This window comes from Galleria mellonella, unplaced genomic scaffold, assembly GCF_026898425.1.
Source record: "Galleria mellonella isolate WM207_F2 unplaced genomic scaffold, CSIRO_AGI_GalMel_v1 utg103, whole genome shotgun sequence".
Lineage (NCBI taxonomy): Eukaryota > Metazoa > Arthropoda > Insecta > Lepidoptera > Pyralidae > Galleria > Galleria mellonella.
This window is the reverse complement of record NW_026441966.1, coordinates 4443560-4468826: the sequence shown is the minus strand read 5'-3', so window position 1 is coordinate 4468826 and position 25267 is coordinate 4443560. Positions and strand designations below refer to the sequence as shown.

General features: G+C 31.6%; 2 protein-coding genes and 1 long non-coding RNA gene across 4 annotated transcripts; 1 reads left to right on the top strand and 2 right to left on the bottom strand.

The window, feature by feature from the left end:
• Positions 1-41: 41 nt before the first annotated feature.
• On the bottom strand, positions 42-3891 carry LOC113517429 (odorant receptor 4). Its single transcript, XM_026902091.3, has 5 exons — positions 2913-3891; positions 2730-2829; positions 1816-1923; positions 803-958; positions 42-299 (listed from the first exon to the last, which is right to left on the bottom strand). Exons 1-5 carry the CDS (start codon positions 3629-3631, stop codon positions 246-248), a joined length of 1137 nt encoding a protein of 378 aa, XP_026757892.1. The 5' UTR covers positions 3632-3891; the 3' UTR covers positions 42-245.
• Positions 3892-3981: 90 nt separating this feature from the next.
• Positions 3982-25026, bottom strand: LOC113517309 (NADPH oxidase 4-like). 2 transcript variants are annotated; one of them, XM_026901959.3, is made up of 12 exons: positions 24718-25023; positions 13346-13441; positions 12583-12781; positions 11392-11489; positions 10004-10182; positions 9653-9773; positions 8291-8386; positions 6393-6533; positions 5595-5701; positions 5237-5359; positions 4368-4844; positions 3982-4156 (listed from the first exon to the last, which is right to left on the bottom strand). In XM_026901959.3, the coding sequence occupies exons 1-12, from the start codon at positions 24775-24777 to the stop codon at positions 4033-4035; spliced, it is 1821 nt and encodes a 606-aa protein (XP_026757760.2). In that variant the 5' UTR covers positions 24778-25023; the 3' UTR covers positions 3982-4032. The 2 variants fall into 2 exon arrangements, with proteins under 2 accessions (XP_026757760.2, XP_052750063.1); XM_052894103.1 differs by lacking the exon at positions 6393-6533 and having other exon boundaries at positions 24718-25026.
• On the top strand, positions 7775-10010 carry LOC128200572 (uncharacterized). The gene is made up of 3 exons (XR_008252784.1): positions 7775-7874; positions 9165-9290; positions 9888-10010. It is a non-coding gene; the product is annotated as an uncharacterized LOC128200572 (long non-coding RNA).
• Positions 25027-25267: the final 241 nt, after the last annotated feature.

Below are 25267 nucleotides of genomic sequence, written 5' to 3'. Positions count from 1 at the left end.
ATATATTTAATAATAATAATATATTTGCTGAAAAACAGGGTATACAGATTTAATTTTATTAAAATTATAAAAAAGCTTTACTTCTACAAGAAAAAGTTGTGCTTTAATCTAATTAGCATTGCCATTATTGCATTATTTGTGATGTAGATATAGTTACCTACATATAATATTGAAGCCTACTATACTTAATAAAGTATTATACATTTTATCATGGAACTAATCTATTTCAAAAATAAACATATTCTTCAATCAACTACATCGTTTAGGACTGCGAAAATAGAGTAAGCATTGTACAGCGCCTGAAAAAAAATTAAGTTGTGACATTTTACGAAAAGTTAGGAGTCATATATTCGTAATTTACTTATATGTACTATGGACATTAAACAACTGATACTGATACTTAATATTTATATGTAAATAAATGTAGAAAAACACCCATACCAATACAAATGGGTAGTATCATACACTTAATTCTTATTAATTCCAAGATCACTTGTAAAAACAAAATTTGTCTAGAATACAAAAATACACGTAAAATGTACAGAAGATCATGCAGTAACATAGGAGTAGATCACTGATTTTTTATTTTATTTCTTTACAGTTACTAAAAAATATAAATAATTAATATAGCAGTAATATAAAACATTAAAATTTCCATAGAAAAACGCGCATATTAAATAAAGAGAGCAGATAAAAAAAAATAAAAAAAAATGCATGACAAACAAAAAAAAAGGTTTAAGCAGCATGGTCTCCGACCGAGGACTATAAGAAAACTATATGTGTTTAAATGATACCCAATTACCTGACCAAATGTGTGCATTGACAAATTAGCTATGCCTCCAGCACTTAGAGAGAGAGGTTTCTGTGCTGTTCTTATAACGGTCAATAGATCCTTTTGTAAGCCTATCGGCCAAGAAGTCCACGATGCGTCGTATGCCGCCAGTGCTATACCTTCGCTCTGAGAATTTTGAAAGAGAATTATTCCTACAAGACTATTTCTAGAACAGTTTTATATTCACCAACATAAAAGAAGGCAGTTATAAATAATAAAGTTATAAATAAAAAGCAGACAATTTCATGCTATCTAAAATACATATACCTACCTATAGTTTGTCGCAGATATCTATTGATCTATGTATCATCATAATTCATAACTTTTGTAGCTAAAAGCCGATCTTCATGAAATTCAATAAATCTAACAAAATTGTACAATATTTTATTAACATAGTAAATGCGAAAGTTTGTAATGAGATGGATGGATAGATAGATGTTTGTTACTATTTCACGCAAAAACTACTGAATGGATTTGAATGAAATTCAGTACATTTCATTCAACTTAAGTGGGTAAATTATACTAGTTACAGAACTCCATTCACTTAAGTCTTAGGAGAGATTTTGCCTCTGCTTGTTTTGCCACTTGTACAACGGAGAATTCACAAGTACATTTGTACTTGCTTAAAAGAATTATTCAAAATAATGCTCAGCGCTGTTTTAAAAATGTTTCCTCCCACGAACGCTTAGATTATGGAATGAGTGCGCTATCGAGTTTTTTCCAAGAGACTTCAGCACGGGGTTCTTCAAAAAAGGGTAAAGAGGTTTCTTCAGGGTGCGCAACGCGCACCTGGTATTGTAGGCCTCATAGGCTACGGTAACTGATTACCATCAGGAGGGCCGTATGCTTGTTTGCTACGTCAGTGGTATAATAAAAACACATTTACGCGTGTCTATGGTACCTTTGCCATTTTTTTTTTTTTTTGATATTTTTAAATAATTTCCTTAATATTTATACTAAAGTATATATCATATAGTACTTACTTGACTCATTAATTCATTACCCAAATAGCAATATATGTATGCATTCAATAAAGCCATACACAAAAAAGCAAAAAACCCAACCAGCAACTTCTTGTCTTCAAATCTTATCTGGAAATAATTTTCATAACCTATACGTATCTATATTAAATGAGATCTAAGTTTATGGACTAACTATGGATAGCCTCGTCCAAGAGGAGTATAAATATATTTTTGCGTACTTATTATATTCAAATAAAAAATACTTACTACCCGTAAAAACAAATACGTGGAGACTAGACCTCGATTCACTTGAATCCATAGTCTGATTTCATATCATAATCTGATTTCAGTTTCAGGAATATATATTTTTTTTCTCTCTAATCCATCATTAAAGGGATCTAAAATTACTAATAACTTTTTTATTGCATTTTGATCCACATATTGATATGTGGATAGTGCACGACTACCATTGTCCCTAACAAATTAGATACCTTTTCATAACTACTCACTTTTTAATACCCTTAAAAATTGTGGCCCATAAAAAATATATATTGTGACAAAATCAATTATTTTAGTTTAAAAATTAAACTATTGAACCGATAAAATTTCTATGGGTTCAATCTTTTCAAATAAAAAAAAAAAATCCAAATCGGTTTAAAACTGACACAGTTATGGGTATGAGAACATCTTTCTTTTTTTTTTCATTTAACAACAAAGTCGCTTTCTCGCCGTTTATACGACTAGATCTTTTAAACTACGCACCGGATTTTAATACGATTTTTATCTTTCAAAAAAATTATTATTTAATCATTTAATTTTTTTATACACTTAATATTGTGTATAAAAAAATGTGGTTTTTAAGGCGCTGTCCATTCGTTGTATTAATATTTCATTAACGCTACGAATTTATATCTAATATTAAACAAAAAAATTACCACAGTAATCATCACAGCGTTTAAACACAATTCCACAGTTATTGCAAAATTTTGTACAAACAAATATTCCTTAAAAATGCTTTTCATTGACTTTGAGTATCTGGAACCATTAGAAATCATTATCAAAACTCTATCTCTTCTATTTGTCACTTATTATTAGGTATACGCAGAAACGTCAATTACCGCATTATACGCACGTGCTTTTTTATAATTTCTTTAAATTGATATTTAAGCTCATCATCATTCCCTGGCAAATAGGTCAATGCACGAAGTCTATGCTGTAATTCTATTAACTGTTCACATAAATACATTATCAAACTACACACAAATCCCTGCATGGCATTTCCTCGAATCGTGCAAGGTGTGAATGTTATCGCTGCAATCTGAGCAAACAGTAGTAAATTCTTCATATTTTTCGTGGGATCAAATGGCAGCCAAGCCTCTACTACCATTTCCCTATTCAACAAAGCTGCCCCACTAAATGCCCCAACCACGAGAAAAGTTAATCCTGTAATAGCTACAACATGAACAGACATAAGCCGATTACATTGTTTAGAAATCTTATCACCGGAATGCATTATCTCAGTGATTAACATCGAAATCTCCTTATGTTTTATTGTAAAAAGCATATATTTAATAGTGAAATTCAAAGCTACAACATTTTTGTCCAAGTTTTCTAAGAACTTCTCTAATACACCTGCATGCTGATAAGTACCAATAATGGTAATTATAAGGTATATAATTGGTAATACATGAAGAGTTTTTTGATAGATACTATACGCAGTTGCTTGTGTCTTCGACCATCTATCATTCGGCCATAATCCAACTAAAAAGAGAAATTTTAAATTTAAAGCGAAGTAATCCTTTCCGGGTGAAACGTAATCGTCTGACTTTCTTAACATTATTTCGAACAATAGAACTTTTCCTTATATTCACTATCGGTGAACTCAGCCTCATCAAACATTCGCCTTGACTTTTATAATCTTAGAAAATCATATTAAAGAAAATTACTAGGTACTCGTAGTTAAGGACGTATGAAACCAATGATTTCAAAATTATAGTAAATGCCACTCCCTGAACCATCAATTGTAACTTTGCAAATAATGGCATTCTCAATTTAGTAGCAAAGTTTCAATAACTAACTAACAGATAATGACTTCAATTCAAGGTAAATCAATTTATTGTTCAAGGTAATTGGAACATTGATTACATTGTCATCAATGACAATAACCAAAATAAAACTTCAATAAACTTCAATCAACACACTGTATTGTAATAAAAAGAATACAAATACATTTATTTATTAAGAAAATCTTTCATGAACTATCGTGATTTTGGTTTTTGTATTACTAGTAATATATTTACATTTATTTTTCAATGATTTCACTAATTTTTTTGTCCCACAACAATATAAATTCAGTCGTTTGCTGAAAATAAAGCAACAAGTTTTATAAAAAATAACAACATAATATATCCTAAAAACAAAAACTCTAAAACACAAGATATCTAAAATTTAAATAGTTATTACAAATATAACTTTTGCTTGTATTACAAACAAACTATATAAAAACGATCCAAGTATTTGAATTTAATAAAATTAATTCAAGAATACATTCAAAATCACGTCAGGTTACTTACTGGGGATATAAATGCACCCAATATCCAAATACGCGATCCCAATGTGGTCTACCTCTTTTCAATCTGCATCCCAATAAAGGATATTCTTTTGCGATTTCATAGTATTTCATATGGTTTAAATTATTCCGTTTTTCATCATCAGTACAAGCATGTCTTCTTCTATTTGGTGTTAGAAGACTTGCTTTTTCGTCATCCGTCATACTTTTCTCATTATTAGATAATGCATGAGTTATTTTGCCTTTTTCATTAATAACTACCATATGAGTTGCAGAACATTCTTCTTTACCTTTAAATGCTTTGATATCATTTCCTTTTGTGCCTGTTACATAAAATTCTATATGTAATCTGTCAGGTCGGTTAGCGTCTCTCAGTTGCAATATAGTGTCATTTGCTAAATCAGCGAGCCATGTAATTTCTTCCTCAGTTCGAACAATCCATAACAAATGTATTCTGCCCGGTAATTTGGTTCTTGGCTTCCTAAAATTGTAAATAGTCTATCTGAACAACCCTGTACAGATACTTTAAATATATGTTTTGGAGTATACTCATATACTCTAACTTATAATGATATATGGAGACATAAATATGTAAGAACAAGGCTTGACATATTGGTTAAACATATCACTTTGTTAATATTTTCTGAGTGTTTTGAACGAGACCCGTAATTTTTCGTAGTAAATTTTTTTTATAATATAGGCGATCCTTACTTAATGACCAAGCTATCACAGTAGATTTTATGATATTCATGGCGTTCTTAGTGTGTATAGGCGATGGTAGCCACTTATCATCAAATGGGCTAAGCTTGTTTGCTGCAAATTGCAAGTTATATCAAAAAATACCTACACAATAATATAATTGTAAATAATTACAGTAACATGTGATGCAACAGTGATACAAATGGTGTGATGCCAACACCGGCGGCCACGCACAGCGCCACTTCGTCGGCGGCTGCGCCCTCCATCGGGCTTGAGAACGCACCATCCACTAGAAAACTGCAAACATATTGTATATAATAATTAAATCATTGAAAAAAAATTATATAATATTCCTATAATTTGTCATACAAATTACATTTTCTGATTATGACCGCCATTTCATATTTTCTAAGAAAACTAACATAGAATGAAGACTAAAATATGTTTGATATATAAAATAGTACAGTAAAGAATGCTCTTAATGTTTTATTTCATAAAAAACAACTTTATTCAAAAAAGCTATAATATTTACCTTAATCTATTAGCGCCATTTTCCAATAATAGCCTCTCTAAATGTTCCGTCCAATCACCTTTGACTCGGACCCATACAACGAAATTTCTTGAATTAGATGTGGGTACCTGCAAATTAACATCAATATACAGAGTAATAGATATACCAAATACCATAGAACTAAACATTGTTTTCTAAGAAAGGTTTTTAAAATCTCTGAATAATTTTTAAACATATTATATACGTAAGTACACAAGTGTTACAAATGACTCACTTTTCAACCGACTTCGAAAAAAAGGGTTCTCAATTCAGTTGTACTTTTTAATATTTTATTTTAATATTTGTTACCTCATAACTCTGTCAATTCTATACCGATTTGTAAAATTCTTTTTTATCTAAAAGGAAATACTTACAGATTGGTCAACCGAAATTTTATCAAAAGAACTGGTTTTGTCATAGTTGAATTCGGTTTTTTTTGTGAACACAATCTTTAATTATAGAACAAATAATTAAAAAAAATAAAAATATTTCTGATTTGTATAAAAAATATTTTTGCTTTATAAATACTTAGTTACTTTTCACTACAGTATAAGTTTTTTTTTTATTATGCGATAATAGAATGGTAGCCCCAAATTCAACAAGAATTAATCACGGTGGTGTCCAGAAAAAACCGCGTGGAAGTCGATCTAACAAGGTATATTGCTACCAATTGGACATTTAGTCTCCAATACTAACAATCCCATAAGTATAAGTAATACGTAGTACTATAATAATTTGACCCGATAGTAGTAAAAATCTTAGATAAGTTGCTGTTTTTACCTTCACAACAGTAAAGGGATGCCACTCTAAAAGTGATATATCCAAACACTGAAGCAAAATGTACTGTCCCATCCTACACATGAACTGACTGTGTGGACAGCTCAATGTCAAGCTTAGAGTCCGTCCCGGCATGTGAGTTACCTGGTAAAATAAATTATATATTTTTATTTTATTTCTTAACAAACAATTAATTTGAATTGCCATGTGGTCCTGGCACAGAACGGGCTGCCCTTTCCTGTCCCTTGTGTGTCATAAGAGGCGACTAAATGAACCTAATAGTCGAGGGTGGGCAACAGCGTTCTTAAAATAGTTAGGCTTTTCGTGTTAACCAAAAGCCTAACTGCGGTTATCAATCCACCTGCCAAACGTGTTAACTACTGGCAAAATGAAGAAGGCCTATATTCAGCAGTGAACATGGCTGATATGACGATGATAATTTGTTTGTTATGTAGAACAAGCGGTAAACACTTGAGGGCACACCCAGAATACCCAAAATGCGGAATAATTCATATCCTAAATTAGCACGACCGAGAATCGAATTCGGGGCCTCATTGACGTAGAGAAACGTGCCTTCTACTGCACTCCAAAAGTCTTTAAAATCAATTTACGTGTTTCGTGCCTAAAAAACCTTTAACAAACTAAGTTTACAGGATTGTGATGAGACCGCATAATCCTAATACACTCTGCAATCATCATCATCATATTAGCCTTTTACTGTCCACTGCTGAACATAAGCCTCCCCCTTGAGGGATTATGCCAGTAGTTGCCAGGCGCTTAGCAGACGGATTGGCAATCATAGTTAGGCTTTGAAAATGTTTTAAAAGCGACGCTGCCGCCCATATCTCCCCCTCCCTTAGTCGCCTCTTACGACACCCTCGGGAAAGAAAAAGGCGGCCTATTTTATACCGGAACCACAAGGCCACATCCTACAACAGTGCTTAATATTTTAAATAATAGTTACAAGTAACGAAAATGATTACCTAACACGTAATAAAAGTTTAATAACGATCAAAAATCAATGTTGTTACGATCATAATAGTTAAAAGGAACATGACGAAATACCTACCAGAGAATACCTATACAAAGTTGCATAGGTCTTTATGAGTTACCTCTTTCTTGCTCATGTTTTTTTTATACTTTTACGGCCGTGTTTCAGTTCAAAGGATGGTGATGGGAAAGTTAAGTTAGTAATGAAACTACTAAGCATGAAGCCACAACATCTTCATATTATATAAAAAAATTCTCAACCTTTTTTTTTGAAAATAAACGATTTTAAAATTTGGCGGCACACAAAGAAAAAGATAAATATTATTTACCAACACACTAAAAATCAAAAATTTTAAATATTTGTGTTTGGCGGCACACTTTTAAATTTCGCGGCACACAAAAGTGCCGCGGCACAGTGGTTGAGAATCACTGACCTACAGCCTGAGCTTGAATATGAACAAGGGTGGATACTGAAATTGAACGTTTTATCAATAAGTAAGTGAAGTTTTACTAAAAACATGAGGTTCTTAAAAAATGGATAAAGACAAATAAGTATCTGCAAAATCAGCAGCGCGCACGTAATGCCCCTATTTATTTATTCATTTATTAAATACAAGAAATTTACAACGCGAGTACATTGGACCTCGCACTAGGCGAACCTGTATCACGTTATTCCATAAGAGAATACCAAGACAAGGTGATTTACTAACATAAATTAAATTATATTTATATTATATTATGTATTACATTATCTGTACCCCTATTCATATATTGCACGAGCTTATAGACTACGGTAACTGCTATCAGGTGGGCTGTATACTTGTTAGTCACCATAGTTATTAAAAAAAAAACTAGAAAATAATCATATACGATCCAATACTAAAAGTAATTGTGTTCTTTATGTAGCTTACTTCTAGAATATGCACTCTTGCACGGTTTCGTGACGATATCCTCCAAACTAGATCGATCAAAAAGCATCCGAGCGGAAACGCCATCCATGTCCAAGTCTAGAAATAATGCAAAAAAAATGTATTTATTATAAAGTTATTTAAAACCAAAATAGTGTAGATTTATATTTGAAATCTATAGTGATTACTACTGTATTCGTCCAATATCAATTTTATTATAATTAAATTCGCTAGGTTTCTTTAATTAACTTCATATTATCAGCCGTTGTAAGTTGCATAAAAAATTAAGGTAGGACTGAATCGTTCGGTATTTTTAATCGATAATTAAGTATGCATATATAATAGATAAGTACACAGGCAATTTATGATTAAAATACGAATAATGCACCGTAGTTCCATTGTTAAAATATCTATCAATCTATCCATGTAAACCTTGAATTATCTTGAATGGCAGGCAAATAAATTAAATTTGCTAGTTTACCGATAGCTCCCATTGTTGATTAATAACATTCCCATGATGTAAATACATTATAATCAGAATACAAGAGAAGGCCAAATCTGAAAGACTAACAAATAGGGCGCGTCCGTCAAGTCGTAAAACCGAACTATTTGGATGCAGCTGTTTCTAAAAATCAATGCCTTGGTAGATAGGTACGTGAAATTTTAAACGGATAGAATGTAATAAAATTCAGACAAATTACTTCCTTTATAACTTAATAATAACAACGTAAATAACTTTTTCGTGCCATCTACTCTTGTTAATAGATAAATTAAATAAGTTTTCGTTAAGAAATGTATTAAGTCTGAATAAGGATGATTAAAAGGGCAAAGAAAACCTTAAAAAGATATGGATGTACATTTTCATACATTTTCACAGTCCGTCATGGAGTGTATAAAAAATAATACGGATAGAATGGAAGTGAATGCAGAAATGACTGCGAATAGAGGAGAATGGAAATGAAAAACATATCGAGCCGAACCTAAATAAATAATTACCATAAAGGTAGGAAGACAATGAGATCTTTTTGAACTTATTAAACACTTTTACAAAGTCCTTCAATATTATTATTTATTATGAATTTTTTAATTATAACATCATTATTAATTTACCCAATAACATTCGAATAATGGAGTTCTGGGCACATTTTCAGCTGTCATACCTTTACATTTTTAAAACTCTATATTATAATATCTACTTAAATTAATTAATATTTAAATTTATAACAGAGTAAAAATATTGCAAATATAGGAAAACTAATAACAGTTTCCTATAATACGAAATGTTTGATGAATGATATCTAATAGTAGAAACTATCAAATTATTTGCCAGATTTTTATCACAAATATTATTTAAAAGTAACTAACCTTTGATCTGATTGAAATAAACTTATGAGTATCTATTGACGAGCTATTGCTCCAGCCTTCTTCATGACTAGTAATAGGACTAGATTCGACATCATCTAATATTTCTTCTTTTAACACACCACTGAAAAAGAAATGAAACCAAAAATTATTAATAAATCTATTTGGGTAATTTTATGCTATAAATTATAAATAAAAATATATGTGTCCAATAGTAATATATATTCTTTTTTTATAGTTGCCGTTCAAAGTATACACCACCTGATGGCTTGCAAATAATATAGTCTAAACGTTATTCTTTAAACTTTAAAGGATCCACGTAATCTTATTTCTATAATAAAACATGATACTGACCTTAGGGGATGAACTATTAGTAAAGCTATAAACAGCATGTAGAGCTGATGGGTGTACCAGAACGCGTTGTAAATATTTCTCCGTACTACTCTCATAGAGGTCATTCCCATCAACAATATAATGATCAACATCGATACACCAGTCAATCCAGGCTGACTTAGCAATAAGAAGAATGGACTCTGTAATTAAAAAATAATAAAAATATATCCTTTACTGCAATTATAAAGCTGGCTTTTTGCACTGATCGGAATAAAGGTAGCTTATGTCTTTCTCTGTATCATATAGTAATTATGTGTATACAAAATTTCATATATGACTTATTAAGCCGTTAACGCTTTAAGAAGTAAAAAAACAAGCAAATCCACTGTGACATTTACAATATTAATAATAATTATTATTTACATAAAATTTAAAACAATAAAAACTGTTATATATGACTTAAATACATATTTTATACACAAAACCCGTTTGCAATTATTTGATTTTATTTGAAAAATAATTGTCTTAATTTTTGTAGTTTATATACACAATAGTAAATATATAATAAATAATATAAATATATAACATTTATTATGATACTAGCTGTACTTGCTGCTTTGTCCGCTTGAATCATCATAAATAACTTATGTGTTTAATTAGGATATAACCTACCCATGTACCAAATTTCGTTTAAATGCGTTCAGCAGTTTAAGCATGATTCGATAACAAATATATACACATCTAAACATCTTGACAAACTCTCACATTTATAATATTAGTAGAATTATTTTTTTTTTAAAAATACTGAAATTAAGTTTTATTATTTTTATATATAAGAGAATTTATGGTAAATTTACAAATATCTTTCGGTTAAAAAAGAAAAAATTCTATACATAATTCCATCCTCATATTTACACCTCTAGGGGCCGAAATTCAAAAACTCCTTTCTTATTACTTATGTTTTTTTTTTATACCATAAAAGGTAGGTCATAAAAGGAACCTACTTTCAACATTTAATAATTGCAACTTTAGGAGTTTCAGCTGTGTTCTGATGAATCAGTCAGCCAGAATTTGTCTCTTCATACTCGTAATATAAGATATAGATTAATTTCAAAATTATGAATAGTTATAATAATATACTGAATCTCAGTGAGAATTTCCGTCACCTAACGTTATGATGGAGTATAAATCAACTTACGAATACAATGTCTGTGTACTCTTCTGCCTACGCTGACGATCCACCTACATATTTACGTCATATAATACCCAACTGTTTACATACCATAATTTATAGGCCTACGCCAATATCTTAATAGTAGTAACTCTTGTACGCAATAAAAAAAAATAACTTTAGGCATTGATCTTTGATTTATACAGTTAAAATTTAACAGTAAATTTACAAAACTTACTTCATTCTTATATTTAGCAAAATTGATCTCCTTCATTCTCTCATCATAACTTCTCGAGAAATTCCACAAATTCACAAAGTGAGAAACTGAATGTACCACTGAAATATATAAGTAAATACATATTATCTAATTGCTATATTAAAATAGGCATTTAATTCTAAAATAGATCCCGAAAAACATCACATACTTTCGTATTGAAAAATCTCTTTCATTTTATAGTCGCCTAAAAATCCTAGCAACAAAAAGCAATCTTGTTCAACCTCAACCTTAAAAGCTAAAAATCTTTAACAGTGACGGCAGCCATTAGTAATCGTCTCAAGAACTTAATAGCGCACTGAAAGCGAGAGCCTTTGAGTGATTTACAGCCTATGTCTGGCCTTATGATGCCTTACCTATATGCCATTCGCTTACATTAATTAATTTCAAGACGTCTGTAAAGTTGGCAGTAACGTTTATTAAATTAAACACCTTTTCCCACGGTAAGTGAAGATCGAAACAGTAAATGGGGTAAAATATAAATTGATGAAAACATGCAGAACGTCAATCGATTAAAATTAAAATTTGTTTTTATGTTACAATTTATTCTTTGCAGATATTTGTTCAGTTTAATAAATACTGATGTACACATTGTTTCATTTAAAACTTCTTTAAGCTGGTAGACATCAATTTAATTTTTTTTTTATTTAATAAAACGACGTTTAAAATGCTAATAATATTCAGTGTTTCGATCAAAACAACATGAAATTAAAATAACTTGCTTTCCTGCAGTTTTTGCTCCTGTTCAACATAAATTTTTAAACACTACATATATTATTCTTAAATAATTATTTTACCAGAGGGAGACTGTACAAAAGTAATTTGCTTGGGTACCTCTGTCCCATTCGTGTTTCTACCCTGAAACAGTTGTTTTTGCATAGCTGTGTTTCGATTTGAAGGGTGAGATATGACAGTGAATTTACAGAGTACAGAAATAAACCTTAGTCCTCAAAAATGGCAACGCATGAGGATATCCCCCATCCTTGCCATTGTAAATTGCAAAAAAAAAACAATTATATGATATGAAAGGACTTAGTACGCAATGAACTCGCATACATTTAGATGTTTTTTAATTTATTACATACCGATACCAATTAGTTAGAAATTATAATTATAATTCAAAGTCCTTATTTAGTTTGTATTTTTAATACTAACAAGCAAACATCACAAGAGTTACAGCGACTGTCATGTGGAAACTCTTCGCTCTCTCCAACCAAAAGAAAAATAAATTCGGCCACAATTTCGATAGGATCCGGTAGAGTACTTGGTTGAGTTTCTTGCACAGCGGAAGTAATACCAAAGCGCAACATAAATTGATAACTGATGCCGTGCCACGGGATATACATAATCCTAACTGAAACCAATAAAAAATGTATTAAATTAAAATATTGTAACTCGAGTTTTGCAGTTAATCCGAAAGGACACATCTAGGTACATAACCAGAAACTTAATGGTGTAATGAAAATTATATATGAAAATATTTTTTTATTATTTCATTTATTTTATAAATAAAGTTTCAAATAAAAAAGTATAAGAACATTTTAGTTATTAACTATCTATCATTGATTTTCCATTTAGGAATACTTTCAACGTACTCACCCTTTGCTTTTACTCTTACATTAATCTTGAAACGGTAATTCAGTCAGTCTAACTGAATTATTAAACACCATATTTATTCTATCTTCACTACAGGTTTTGATCAGTGAAAGCAAAGAAAATCCAGAGCCAAGGGTTTGCCTAACGATTTTTCAATCTTTATGATGTAGTACACACATGAATGAGTAATCCCAACGCAAATTACATTTTTAAATCTAGCCATTTGTTATAATTATAATATCAAGTACCTAACCTTCCTAAAAAAAATATTCTAACAATAATGTCTAAACAGAAAAAAATGGTTAAATGAATAATGTCTCACCCCGAGAATTCTTCTTATATAATAAAATTGGCGTCCATTAAAATAAAACATGTATGTATTGTAGAAAATATACGTCACTAATGAGATCCATAATATCTGAAACAAAAAAAAAACATATTTAAAAAATGTTGATACAAATGACGTACACCAAACTCTACAATAGTCTATTGGGAAAACCTAAAAAAAGTAGTTTATAGTCGAAGATTTTGAGTACAAACCACACTGTCGTAGTGTAATCTTCAAAATGGAAAATTATTTATTATTTACTTTCATGCTATTATGGCTGATTTTTCGATTATTATACTCTTTTTCCCATGTGTCCCCGGCATAGAATAGTCTACCTCGTCCTTTTGGCGTGGGTGCTCTTACAGTATTTTTCGCTCTCCCTTAGTCGCCTCTTACAGGCGAAGAGCGAGAAATGGGCAGCAGCATCCCTTTTGAAACATCTCCACATCCTAACTACGATAGACAATCCGCCTGCCAAGCGTGGCTACTACTGGCAAACCCACCCCAAGGGGGAGATTTATGTTCAACAATGGACAATTAAAGGTTGATATAATAATACTCTTTTTGCACTTTAAATAATATTATCTAAACATCTATTTTTAAAATGTAGATATAGTGATAGCACTTCAGCTGCCCGCTAACGACATGCTTTTTAAATGTATTAGGTTGACTGGAAGAGATCTCTGTCAGAGATAAATCCACCCTTGCTCACAACATTTATAAATGTATTATATTACATGTAATTTATAAGTGCAACAAAGAATATATATGTATATACAACACATACTTAACGAACACACAGTAACCAATTTTAGTATGTAACACAAATAATATGTAATACAAACAATGCACTATCAAATGAAGTGTTTATTTTTAAACTACAACAAACATCCAGACCACAACCTACTTAATCACGTTCTTCATTTTGACTTCTATACCTACTTACTAATATTTTTAATAAATAAGAAAGATGTTATGAAGGCTATGTAAATTCTTTAATTTGGCACATTACTGATGATTTTATCATCAAACATTTAGAAATATTTTGGTAATAGTTAGATAACTCTAGAAACTTTATAGGTTTCCTTGCTTTGTTCACTCAATTATTTATATTCTAAGCTATCAAGTCCAGATCTAGGAATGGAACGAATCCAGAATCCAGAACAGCAAAACTTATGGCCAAAATACAAAATTGAAATTATTCCACCTATCGGAACTCAAGTAAGACTTGAATTCTGATAGGCGTTTTGCTTTTTTTGTCATTATAGTATAATACTTATATGGTGTCAAAAATAAATAACAAATATATATATTCATGAATTTATATCAAGTTAGAGCTCAATCAAGCACACAATCTATAATTCCCAACTGTATCCACTTTATATACATGAATCATTTCAAAATGAATTTACAGCGTCTGTCGGACTTGACAATTTTCTCAACTTCATCTGGAAGTCTTCTTTATCGGAAACGAAAAACATAACAAATTTATAAAAATCCCGTTGTGCATGTATACATCGTTAAAAATGAACATAACTTTTGCAAACCTAGTTGTAACGTTAGCAACATCCAACGAACACAATCGACCATATTTTCAACGAGGAAGTTGTAACTGGGAGTGTGCAGGCATGAATTCATGCATTTCGTTGCGTCGGAAGTGTAAAGCTGTTTATATAGCCACTTCAGACTCTATTCAGACCGCGTGCGTATCTACGGCAGTGTATTACGGCTTTGACAGCGGCGCCGGGCTTGCATCCATTGAACGCCTGAATGGAGCCGATGTCAGCTCGCCTGGAGTGTGGGCCCGCATTAATTAATGGATATCGAACACTATCATGTGGATTTCATTTGCATGCAATGATATGATCTATTTCCTCTTTCTAACATAAAATGACAAAGCTACGGCAGTTTGATGTATCACGTTTGGGTCGGTGCTGTTAGATTTCGATGTGGACTTTTATAACTGACTACCGTTTGCAAACATTCGTTTTTGTAACAATAATTAAAAAAAATGCGCGCTGCGAACCCAAAATACTAATATTGAAAAGGTGCTACCAGCCTGATATACGTAGCTTACTTTTTCTATGGGTGATAATGGACCGCCTGTGCTATCGGTATACACTGGCGGGACACTAGTGAGTGATGACAGCTAATCTGTCATCACTTTTTTCACGTTCTATAAACAATTTTTACTGCAAAAGTACCCATTTTCTGTAAAAGAAATTTGGTTTGGAATTTCTTATGGCCCTAATACTAAATCTTGGCCTTGTCGATTTTAAAAATAAACTTTTTTGACTAGACTCAGATCCGCGAAGCACTTAGTTCTGTCACAGTTACTTCATTATTTGGTTTCTCTAAACAAGCTATCTAATTTGAAAACCAATCAATACTACTAATATTTTCTCTATTGTTTAATCATTTACTTCAAACCTCTAACCATGTACAAAAAGTAACGTACCTATCTAAGTACATTACAGGTGATATTGCAAGTAAAGCTCCAATTAATGCCTACTAGTTGTACTGCACCTGAGACCACAGCACATGCAGTTCTCCTAACCCCCTACACGTCCATAATTTATGCAATGCAATTATGTGCTTACGTACCTAATACCTGTATAATGTTGTCACATTTCACTTGATTCCCTTCAGATTAGATAATTCGAAATTATGATAAAGAATAACAAAAATGTTTTGTAATATATCTGAAATTCCATAAAAAAATATAATAAAAAAAAAAAAATATGGACTTTATAAAAAAATGTGATCACCACGATCACATTTTTTTAGTAAAACCTTTCTGCATTGGAATTCATTTGCACATCATAAAAATATCACGTAACGTACAAAAAGTATAGTCGAATAGAAAAATTATTTATTTTTAAAGTCGGTTTATAATGAGTACTAATATCATACCTATCAAAACATTCTAAATTATAAGCGATGAGTGTATGAAAAATAAGATCTCATATATATAGAGCTAGCTAAGTTCATTAATATTTTTGAAGTATATCTGATAATAATATGTTATTGGTTCTACATAATGTCCTACATATTACGACTTTTTACGACAAAAGAATGACGAACTGTCCATTTTACATATATTTATATATATATCGATGAAAGAAGGGATTGTTGGTAACAGGGACTAACAATTGCATTGCTAGCAATATTATCATGTCAACCTCCACACGCTTCCTTCTAGAAATCATCATAATTTATATCTATCAAATCACGTGGTACCACCTGGCAACCATCGTACTGAATTCCAGGTATATATTTACGATGGGCCAACTGACCTATCTTTTCATTCTCATTTATTATCCCTCACTGATGCCCCGCCAGCATAATGCAGGTATTAAATAAAATCTGAGATGTGAACAAAAGCACAAGTTACAGTTACAAATACACCTTATTCACGAAATCGGGAATTCGATATATATTAATTAACCTATTATATACTGATTATTATTATTGTAGTTATAAAATCTATATATTGGCCCAATAATAAATATATGTAATATCAATTATCCAATGTCAGTATAATATATAAATGAATAACCCGATCGAAATAAATATAGATATGCGACTAGGTATCAAAATGAGTAATGACCTTTTTCCCACCATCAATGTCCAGAGGAATATATATATATACCGGAAAGATACTAAAATTATCTATACCTAATAATTCACTTTCATATTTACAATATTAGCAAAGTATAAGTAATGATATATTAGTAAATCTCTGTCAGAGACAACATTTATAAATAGATTATTTTATATGTAACTTACAAGTGCAATAAAGAATATATATATATATATATATATTCTCATTCTCTATCATAATATGGCAGTCTTCGAGCAATGTTAACGCACGGCCGGAACATTATCGTTTACGTGAACAAACAAAACGTTAATAGATTTCGTGAACGATTTATCTTTAACAGCTACTCTTAGTATGATGATCAATCACATTTATATATATTTTTAACATGTAAACTCATGTATGTAAATATAATGGTATAGTAATTATCAGTCGCGCTAAAATATACCTAAGGATATTTATGTAATTTGTTGTATAATATGTGCATGAGATGAAAGCATTTGTTTAATAAGTGATAATGGAATGGTAACCCCACCGTTAGCGCGTAACGGTATACCGGCGAGGCACCAGTGAAGGATGATAGGTGAGGATGAAGCAGCGGGTCTACCATGAAATGAAATTCCGAATTTTCGGACTCAATTTCGTATTTTTGTTTATACCAAAATCGGACCAATAAATGGAGTTTAACATTTCATTCGTTATACATCCTATCATTAAAGTTCAAAGGAACGGTATTTTAACATTTTTAATATTTCCAAACGGCATGTATTATGTAATTTTAACATCAAATTTGTGTTTCGTTTAGCTCCGAAATTTCGGAAAAGATTTCATGGTAAGCTCTCTGGTCATCATGACGAATTCAACAAGAATTGTTCACGATGCTTTCTAGGGGAAACTACGTGGAGGTCGACCTAATAGGGCATATTGCTAGCAATGAGGCTGTCAAATTCCATTGCTAACAATCCCTTTTCCCCTAGATGAAAGCATTAGGTAGTATTATTTACATCAATTGGTTTCACCTGCGTAAATTAAATAAAAAAAAAATCGTATGTTTTAATTTACATAATTTATTTAGCCATCTACGTGTGATTGAATAATAACACCTAAATATATTTACAAAGTTTTCACGTATATGTTAGTAGGTATACAATATATGAATACCTATATATGAATACGTATATATGTAGCTGTCTCCCGACGCTCCCATGGTTTTGCAACAGTATATAAAGTATCACTATGAGCTAAGATAGGATATGATCTACTCGTGTACCAAAATTTCATTTAAATTCATTCAGTAGTTTTTGCATGAAAGAGTAACAAACATCAATTCATCTATCCTTACTAAATTAAGATTTTTAAATATTATTAGGATTAAAATAATACCCTCCTGCTATCTGAAATCGCTTAAAATCTTTGTGTTAAAAAAAAAACAAATGGAGTTAGACGTTTAAGGTTTTTATTAATAACTAGCAAATCACCGCGGTTTCGCATAAGTGTAAATTGTACATGCAACTCTTTCACAAAAAAAAATTCTAAAAAACATTGTAACTCGTATCTAAATCCATTGCATGGTTTACAAAGAGTAACGAAGGAAGTGTAACTACTGGCAAAGCCCTCCTTATGAGGAAGCTATGTTCAGCAATAGTTCAGTTAATGGCTGACACATCAAACAGATAATGTGACATGCAGAAACAATGTTTTATACTGCTTAGAGATATGATGAAAATAATTATTTTATTATATCGCTAATCTATGACGTCTATCCTAAGATTATTTTGATATATTGATAATCTGAAATTCTAAATTTAACCTCCCATTTTCGGAATAAAGTCGTGTATTAAAATGTCTTTACTTAGGCACGGATAAAATATCTGCTTGCACAATGCTAATTTAGCACGTTATGTAAGGTAAGAAAAACAGATTATTATAAACAATATTATTGCCATCTCTTATCAATACTCAGTTTATCCAAATAAATTCACCACGATGAGCCAACCAAGCTAACTTCATCTTCAGTTATCCCGCCAGTAAATATCGATAGTGCAAGCAAATATATAAATTTTCAATTTTTTTATTTTTTATGCAACTTAAAATAGCAAACAAGCTGACCTGATGGAAAGAAGTAACCATCGCCTATAAACATAAACAGTTCCATGGACATAACAGAGTATCCTGTATCGCCCATGATACCCCCCACGCGTTGCCATTTCTGAAAACTAATTTATTTTTGCATAACAATAATTAATTAGATCATTTTTTTTTCTTTATTTTCTTTTTTGATTTGATTTGTATATTTTGAATATTTACCAATATTTCTGGATTGATTGGCTGGCGAGTGGCTGAGGAAAACTGGAATAATCGTAGTGTAGTATTTAGTTTTAGGTTGCTAGATAATAATAACTATATTTTTTATATTATATTTTATATTTATTTTATTTATATATATATATCAGCTCAATGTCAGATGTATTAAATAATGATACCGATTTAGAATATTTTTCATTGTCATCTTCAAATGATCTTTTTTCTAGTGCTGAGAGCGACATCAGTGATATGCCTTCTCTAACTGATAATTTAGATATAACATTCGCGACGTTACATAAGAACTTTAATGTAGTACACATCAATGCTCAGAGTTTACCTGCTCATTACATGGACCTACTTTCTACTTTCAAGTGTAAGAACATCCACGCCATTCTAATCTCTGAATCTTTCCTGAAGCCGTCTTTGCCTTCTACTCTTTATCCTCTTCCTGGCTTTCGACTGCTTCGTAATGATAGGACATATTTAGTGTCCAATAATAGTAGTTCTAGAATGGTGGGTGGCGGCGGTGTTGCGATCTACTTACGGGGTGATATCGAATGCAATATAATATCACATTCTCAGTCAATTGCGCAGACGCCTGAACATTTATTCTTAGAAGTTTCACTGCATCACACTAAAATCTTGCTGGGTGTGTACTATAGTCCATCTTTGCATGTAAATTTCTTCAATTCTTTAGAAGCTTTATTGACAGACTTTTGTCCACGATTTGAGCATTTTATTTTAATGGGTGACTTCAATACTTGTATTATAAAAAATGATCATCGCTCAAATAAATTTCTATCACTTCTTCAATCTTTTGACCTGCATTGTCTTCCTCTTGGCCCCACTCACTATCCACATAATGGTCCTCCCTCGCGACTAGATCATATTATTACATCCTCACCCGAAATGTGTTCATTATATGGACAGTTCAATGCAACAGCTTTCTCAGCACATGACTTTGTCTTCGCATCATATAAATTAAGACCTCCAAAACGTAAATATAGGGTTATGATGTTGCGCAACTATAAGACTGTTGATGTCGTTTCGCTTCGGAACGATGTCGCTGGTGCGGATTGGGCTGCGGTGGAGGCTGCGGCAGATATTGATTCCAAAGTGGAAGTGTTCAACTCAATTTTGTTGACAATCTATGATAAGCATGCCCCACTTCGACCAGTTCGGGTAAGACATCTACCTGCACCCTGGTTAACAGACGACTTGAAAAAAATTATGGCACTCAGGGATAGAGCTAAAATACGTTTGCGACATCATCCCTCCGAGGTAGAGCGTGATAGATACGTGCAGTTGCGTAACAAGTGCAGCAAACTATGTAGGGCTGCTAGACGGAAGTATGTTCATTCGGGAATTGAGAACTGTCCACCGAATAAACTGTGGAAGTTCTTGAAAGGTTTGGGTGTGGGCAAACAGCAACACACAGTAGGTCGTAACCTGGACTTGAATGCGATTAACAAACATTTTAGTACCTCACCTATCTACTATGATCCTGCAACCAAACAGTCTACACTAGCACAGATAGCCGGTAGTTGTAGTGTATGTTCCGATGCAGACTTATTTGAGTTGGGAGCTATATTATCACAAGAGGTAATAGACATTTTGAATTCTATCAAATCTAAGGCAGTGGGCAATGATAATATCAGTCTGGATATGTTGGATCCTATCAAGGATCTTATAGCACATATATTAGCCGTCATTATAAACTTTTCTCTTTCTACTGGTACTTTTCCCACATCCTGGAAACTAGCGCATGTTATTCCTCTCCCTAAAAAATCCAATCCGTCTACTTTCTCGGAATACCGACCTATCTCAATCCTTCCCGTACTTTCAAAGGTATTGGAACATTTTGTTCATCGACGCCTTACTAAATATCTTTATCGTAATGATCTCTTGAGTCAGTATCAGTCTGGTTTTCGTACCGGTCATAGCGCGGTTACTGCACTGGTAAAAATTACTGAGGATATTCGACTTAATATTGACAAAAAGAATATTTTAATATTAGTGCTACTTGATTTTACCAGTGCTTTTAATACTGTGGACTTTGATGTACTTCTCGGCATTCTCTCCAAATTTAGATTCTCATCATTGGCTCTGGCATGGTTCCGATCATATCTTTCTGGCCGGCGCCAATTGGTACGTGTGGATGACTGTTGTTCTGACTGGTGCGCGATTAATGCAGGTGTCCCTCAGGGTGGAGTTCTTTCGCCTGTACTTTTCTCAATTTTCATCAACGGAATTACGTCTGCTCTCCTCTCTTCATTTCATTTGTATGCAGACGACATGCAATTATATACTGCTGCTCCCATCTACAACCTTACTAATGCTGTAGATGTAATTAATAATGATTTGAACGTAATTGCTAAGTGGACGAAGGATTTTGAGCTTTTAGTTAACGCAGATAAATCTCAAGCGGTCATTATGGGTAGTTCTCATTTTATTGCTAAACTTCGGTATTTAACAGTTCCCAACGTTATTTATGACGGAAAAATAATCCCATATTCCACTACTGTTAAAAATTTGGGAATTGTTATAGACCAGACACTGTCATGGGGTCCTCATATAGGTGAAGTAAGTCGAAAAATCCACGCATCACTACATTCCTTAAAGCGCCTGCAGAACTTCCTCCCTTTAGGAACTAGACTTTTACTGGCTCAATCTCTTCTTCTTCCTCTTCTAGACTATGCTGATGTTGCCTACCTAGATCCCACACAGGAGCTTGTTGATAAACTTGAGCGACTGCAAAATCAATGTATTAGATACATCTATAACCTTCGAAAGTATGACCACATATCTAGTTATCGCAGTCAACTCAAATGGCTTCCTATCAGGCTACGGAGAAATGTCCACATTCTTACTCTTCTTTTCAATATCCTTTTTAATCCAACATGTCCACATTACCTTCAGGAAAGATTCAAATTTCGCGAAATTGATGTTCGCCTGAGATGCAGTAATGACTTCATTATAGATTTGCCTTGTTTTAATACTCAAAGCTATGCCATGTCATTTACTGTACATGCTGCACGTCTCTGGAATTCACTTCCTAATAACTTAAAGATGGCACAGTCGCTGAAATCTTTTAAAGCAGGTATCATAAAATTTTATTTTGAAAATCCCTATTGAGCCAATTGTGAATATATGTATTTATTATGTATACATGTATGTGTATGTAGGAGTGTATATATGTATGTGTATGTGTATAAGTTTTTATTTATTAATGTTATATTATAATTAATTTACTTTTATTATTTACATATGTAGGTATATAGAGCTGTTTTTATTGTGTTATATATTCAATTTTTTTTTTTACTGGGTATTATTTAGTTTATCTTTAATTGTACGGTTATTACCCTTATACATTCTACAGTTTTCTTTCAGCTTCTCAAAGGTTGACTGTAAGAGATCCCTTTATGGGATAAGTCCGCCATTGTATACTAAATCATTTACTAGTATTTAATCTGACTTATGTACAATAAAGATTTTTACAATTTTACAATTTATATAACAAGAAAATCCTTTTTGTCTGGCTACTGATGGACCACAGTCAGATTATAATTAAGTCATTATCGTTAATAATTAATACAAAATAACTATATAAATTATTATTAAATTCATATAATAAGTAGGTTCACCCAAAAATCGAACCAACGATAAGATAAAGATCGAATTGCATATTTTATATGATTACTTTCATTTAGGTATATTCTAATCAATTTGGCACCATTGATATCTATGTATAGATACTAATAAAAAATGTACAATGAGATAAGTATGAAAACTATGCATGTGCATACCTACTTATAGTCTATTAGCCTTTACCCGCGACTTTGTCCTCGTGACCGGGATATGTTTACTAACCGAGATAAAAAATAGTCTGTATCCTTCTCCGGCCTATATAAGACGTGTAACTGTACCAAATATCATAGTAATTGGTTATGGCGCTTTTTTTTTAATGGGTGGAAATGGCATTGTAACCCTGCTCGCGCTATCGGTATAAGCTGGCAGGGCACCAATGAGAGGTGATAGATGAGAATGAAAAGACAAATCAGTTAGCCCATCGTGACCAATTCAACGATAAATTAGTCACGACAGTTTCCAAGAGAAACCGCATGGAGGTCGACCTGATAGAGTATATCGATAGCAATGGGGACTAACCTCCCTATTTAGTAATGGGACACAAATAAGGTAATAAACTAACACACTTTCACATTTATAGTATTAGTAAATATTTCAATAAAACTTAATAATAAGTTAACCAAGTTAACCAAAATTATCACAAAAAAAAGACTTTTTTCTTTGGAAAGTATTTTTACAACTTTCCGAAGGTTATGATAGAAGGCCGCATGGTGAAGAAGTAAGAATAAATAATAATAAATCTTTTAAAAAAATAAAAAGGTGTAATGATACTATAAAAATAAAAATAGTATTTATTCTTATGACATCATTATACCTTTTCATCCACAGGATGTCATAGAAGGCGACTAGAGTAACAAAGCGCAATAATATATTGAGCATTACCTAAATATCGAAATAAAATATATACATAGTAACAGCACGGTATAAAAAAATACTTTTCACTTTACGTGGTAACAGCTAATGCATGCATCTACTGAATCTGTGCCCTGTATTATGATGATCTGAATCTTTGCCTAAATTCTTTGTTTCAATTCAATTCATCGTAGGTTTACAAGAATTTACGCTATATGATTCATAGCTATCTTGTAACGAAACAAAATCTCTTAAAAAAAAATTATTTAAATTTTAGTACATATTATATATACCTAAGTTTAAATTTGATCTACGTAACTGAAACAAAAAGTTCAAATATTATATATGTAGATACTAAATAATACTAGCTATAATTATAAATGTTACAACAGATTGTTGACATCATCGCGAAATTCTCAGAATGCACTCTTCGCGTGACCCTTTTATTTAGGTCTACTTTTATTTATTTGGGTCTTTTACTTATCTGTCTTATAATATATTAAGACTCTTTCATTATTACTACATAAAAATATAATGTCTTAACCTTAGATTATATAGATAAAGCTTCGAGCCTCAAAATGGGTCAACTTTTTATCAGCAAATTTTCAAATTAGCCGACTCGTTTTTTTTTTTTTTAACAATATTCTACATAGTTACGAACATTATGTATCTTGATATACTATTTAATAAATAAAATTAGTATTTACGCATTAAAAAGATGCAGAATTTATAAACCAAAATAAATATAGAAGTCATAAAGAAGCCACTCATAACTACATATTTATCACATAAAATTGTATAAAAAAATTTACGTTTTTCTCGAAACATATAAGGACACTATCTATATAATCTAAGGACTTTAAACAAATTGACTTTAGAAACATATATGTATATGATATAAAAATTATAATAAGTATAAATTGTATATAGAAAAAACAATAAATACTTATTTAAAACTTACCAAAAAAAAACGTCTCTTGAAAAAATAATAACTATCTTTTAAAAGTGGTATTAATCTCATTCTTTATCTTTTGTTCTATTTATATTTTTTCCCCCGAAGAAAAATCATTTCCTAAATTTCTAAATTCAAAAATTAAAAAAATTCCTGCATTTTTTTATTTTATTTTTCACTCGATAGTAATAAAAGTCTCGAATGTGTATTGAGCTGCCATGACCAGCGCGCGTAAACGAGAATATGCAACATGTGACTAATGTGACTGGTTTGGCTGGCTGACTGAGCTGAATGTCGCTATAGTCGGCTGTTACTTTAGTCACAGAATACCTAATAACTACTTCGGTATTTAACTTTGACTTTTGAATATAGGTAATATATTAGTCACCAAATTGATAAAGCTCGTCTATTGTTATAAACACCTATTTAGGATTTGGTCATACAGATATTCTGCAATATTTTGTTCCTGCTTTTCATTAATCATAATCATGAAAACTTTAGGAAAAAATATTCAATTCAATATTCGATCGATCCCACCATAAAGTGGATTTTAGAGATA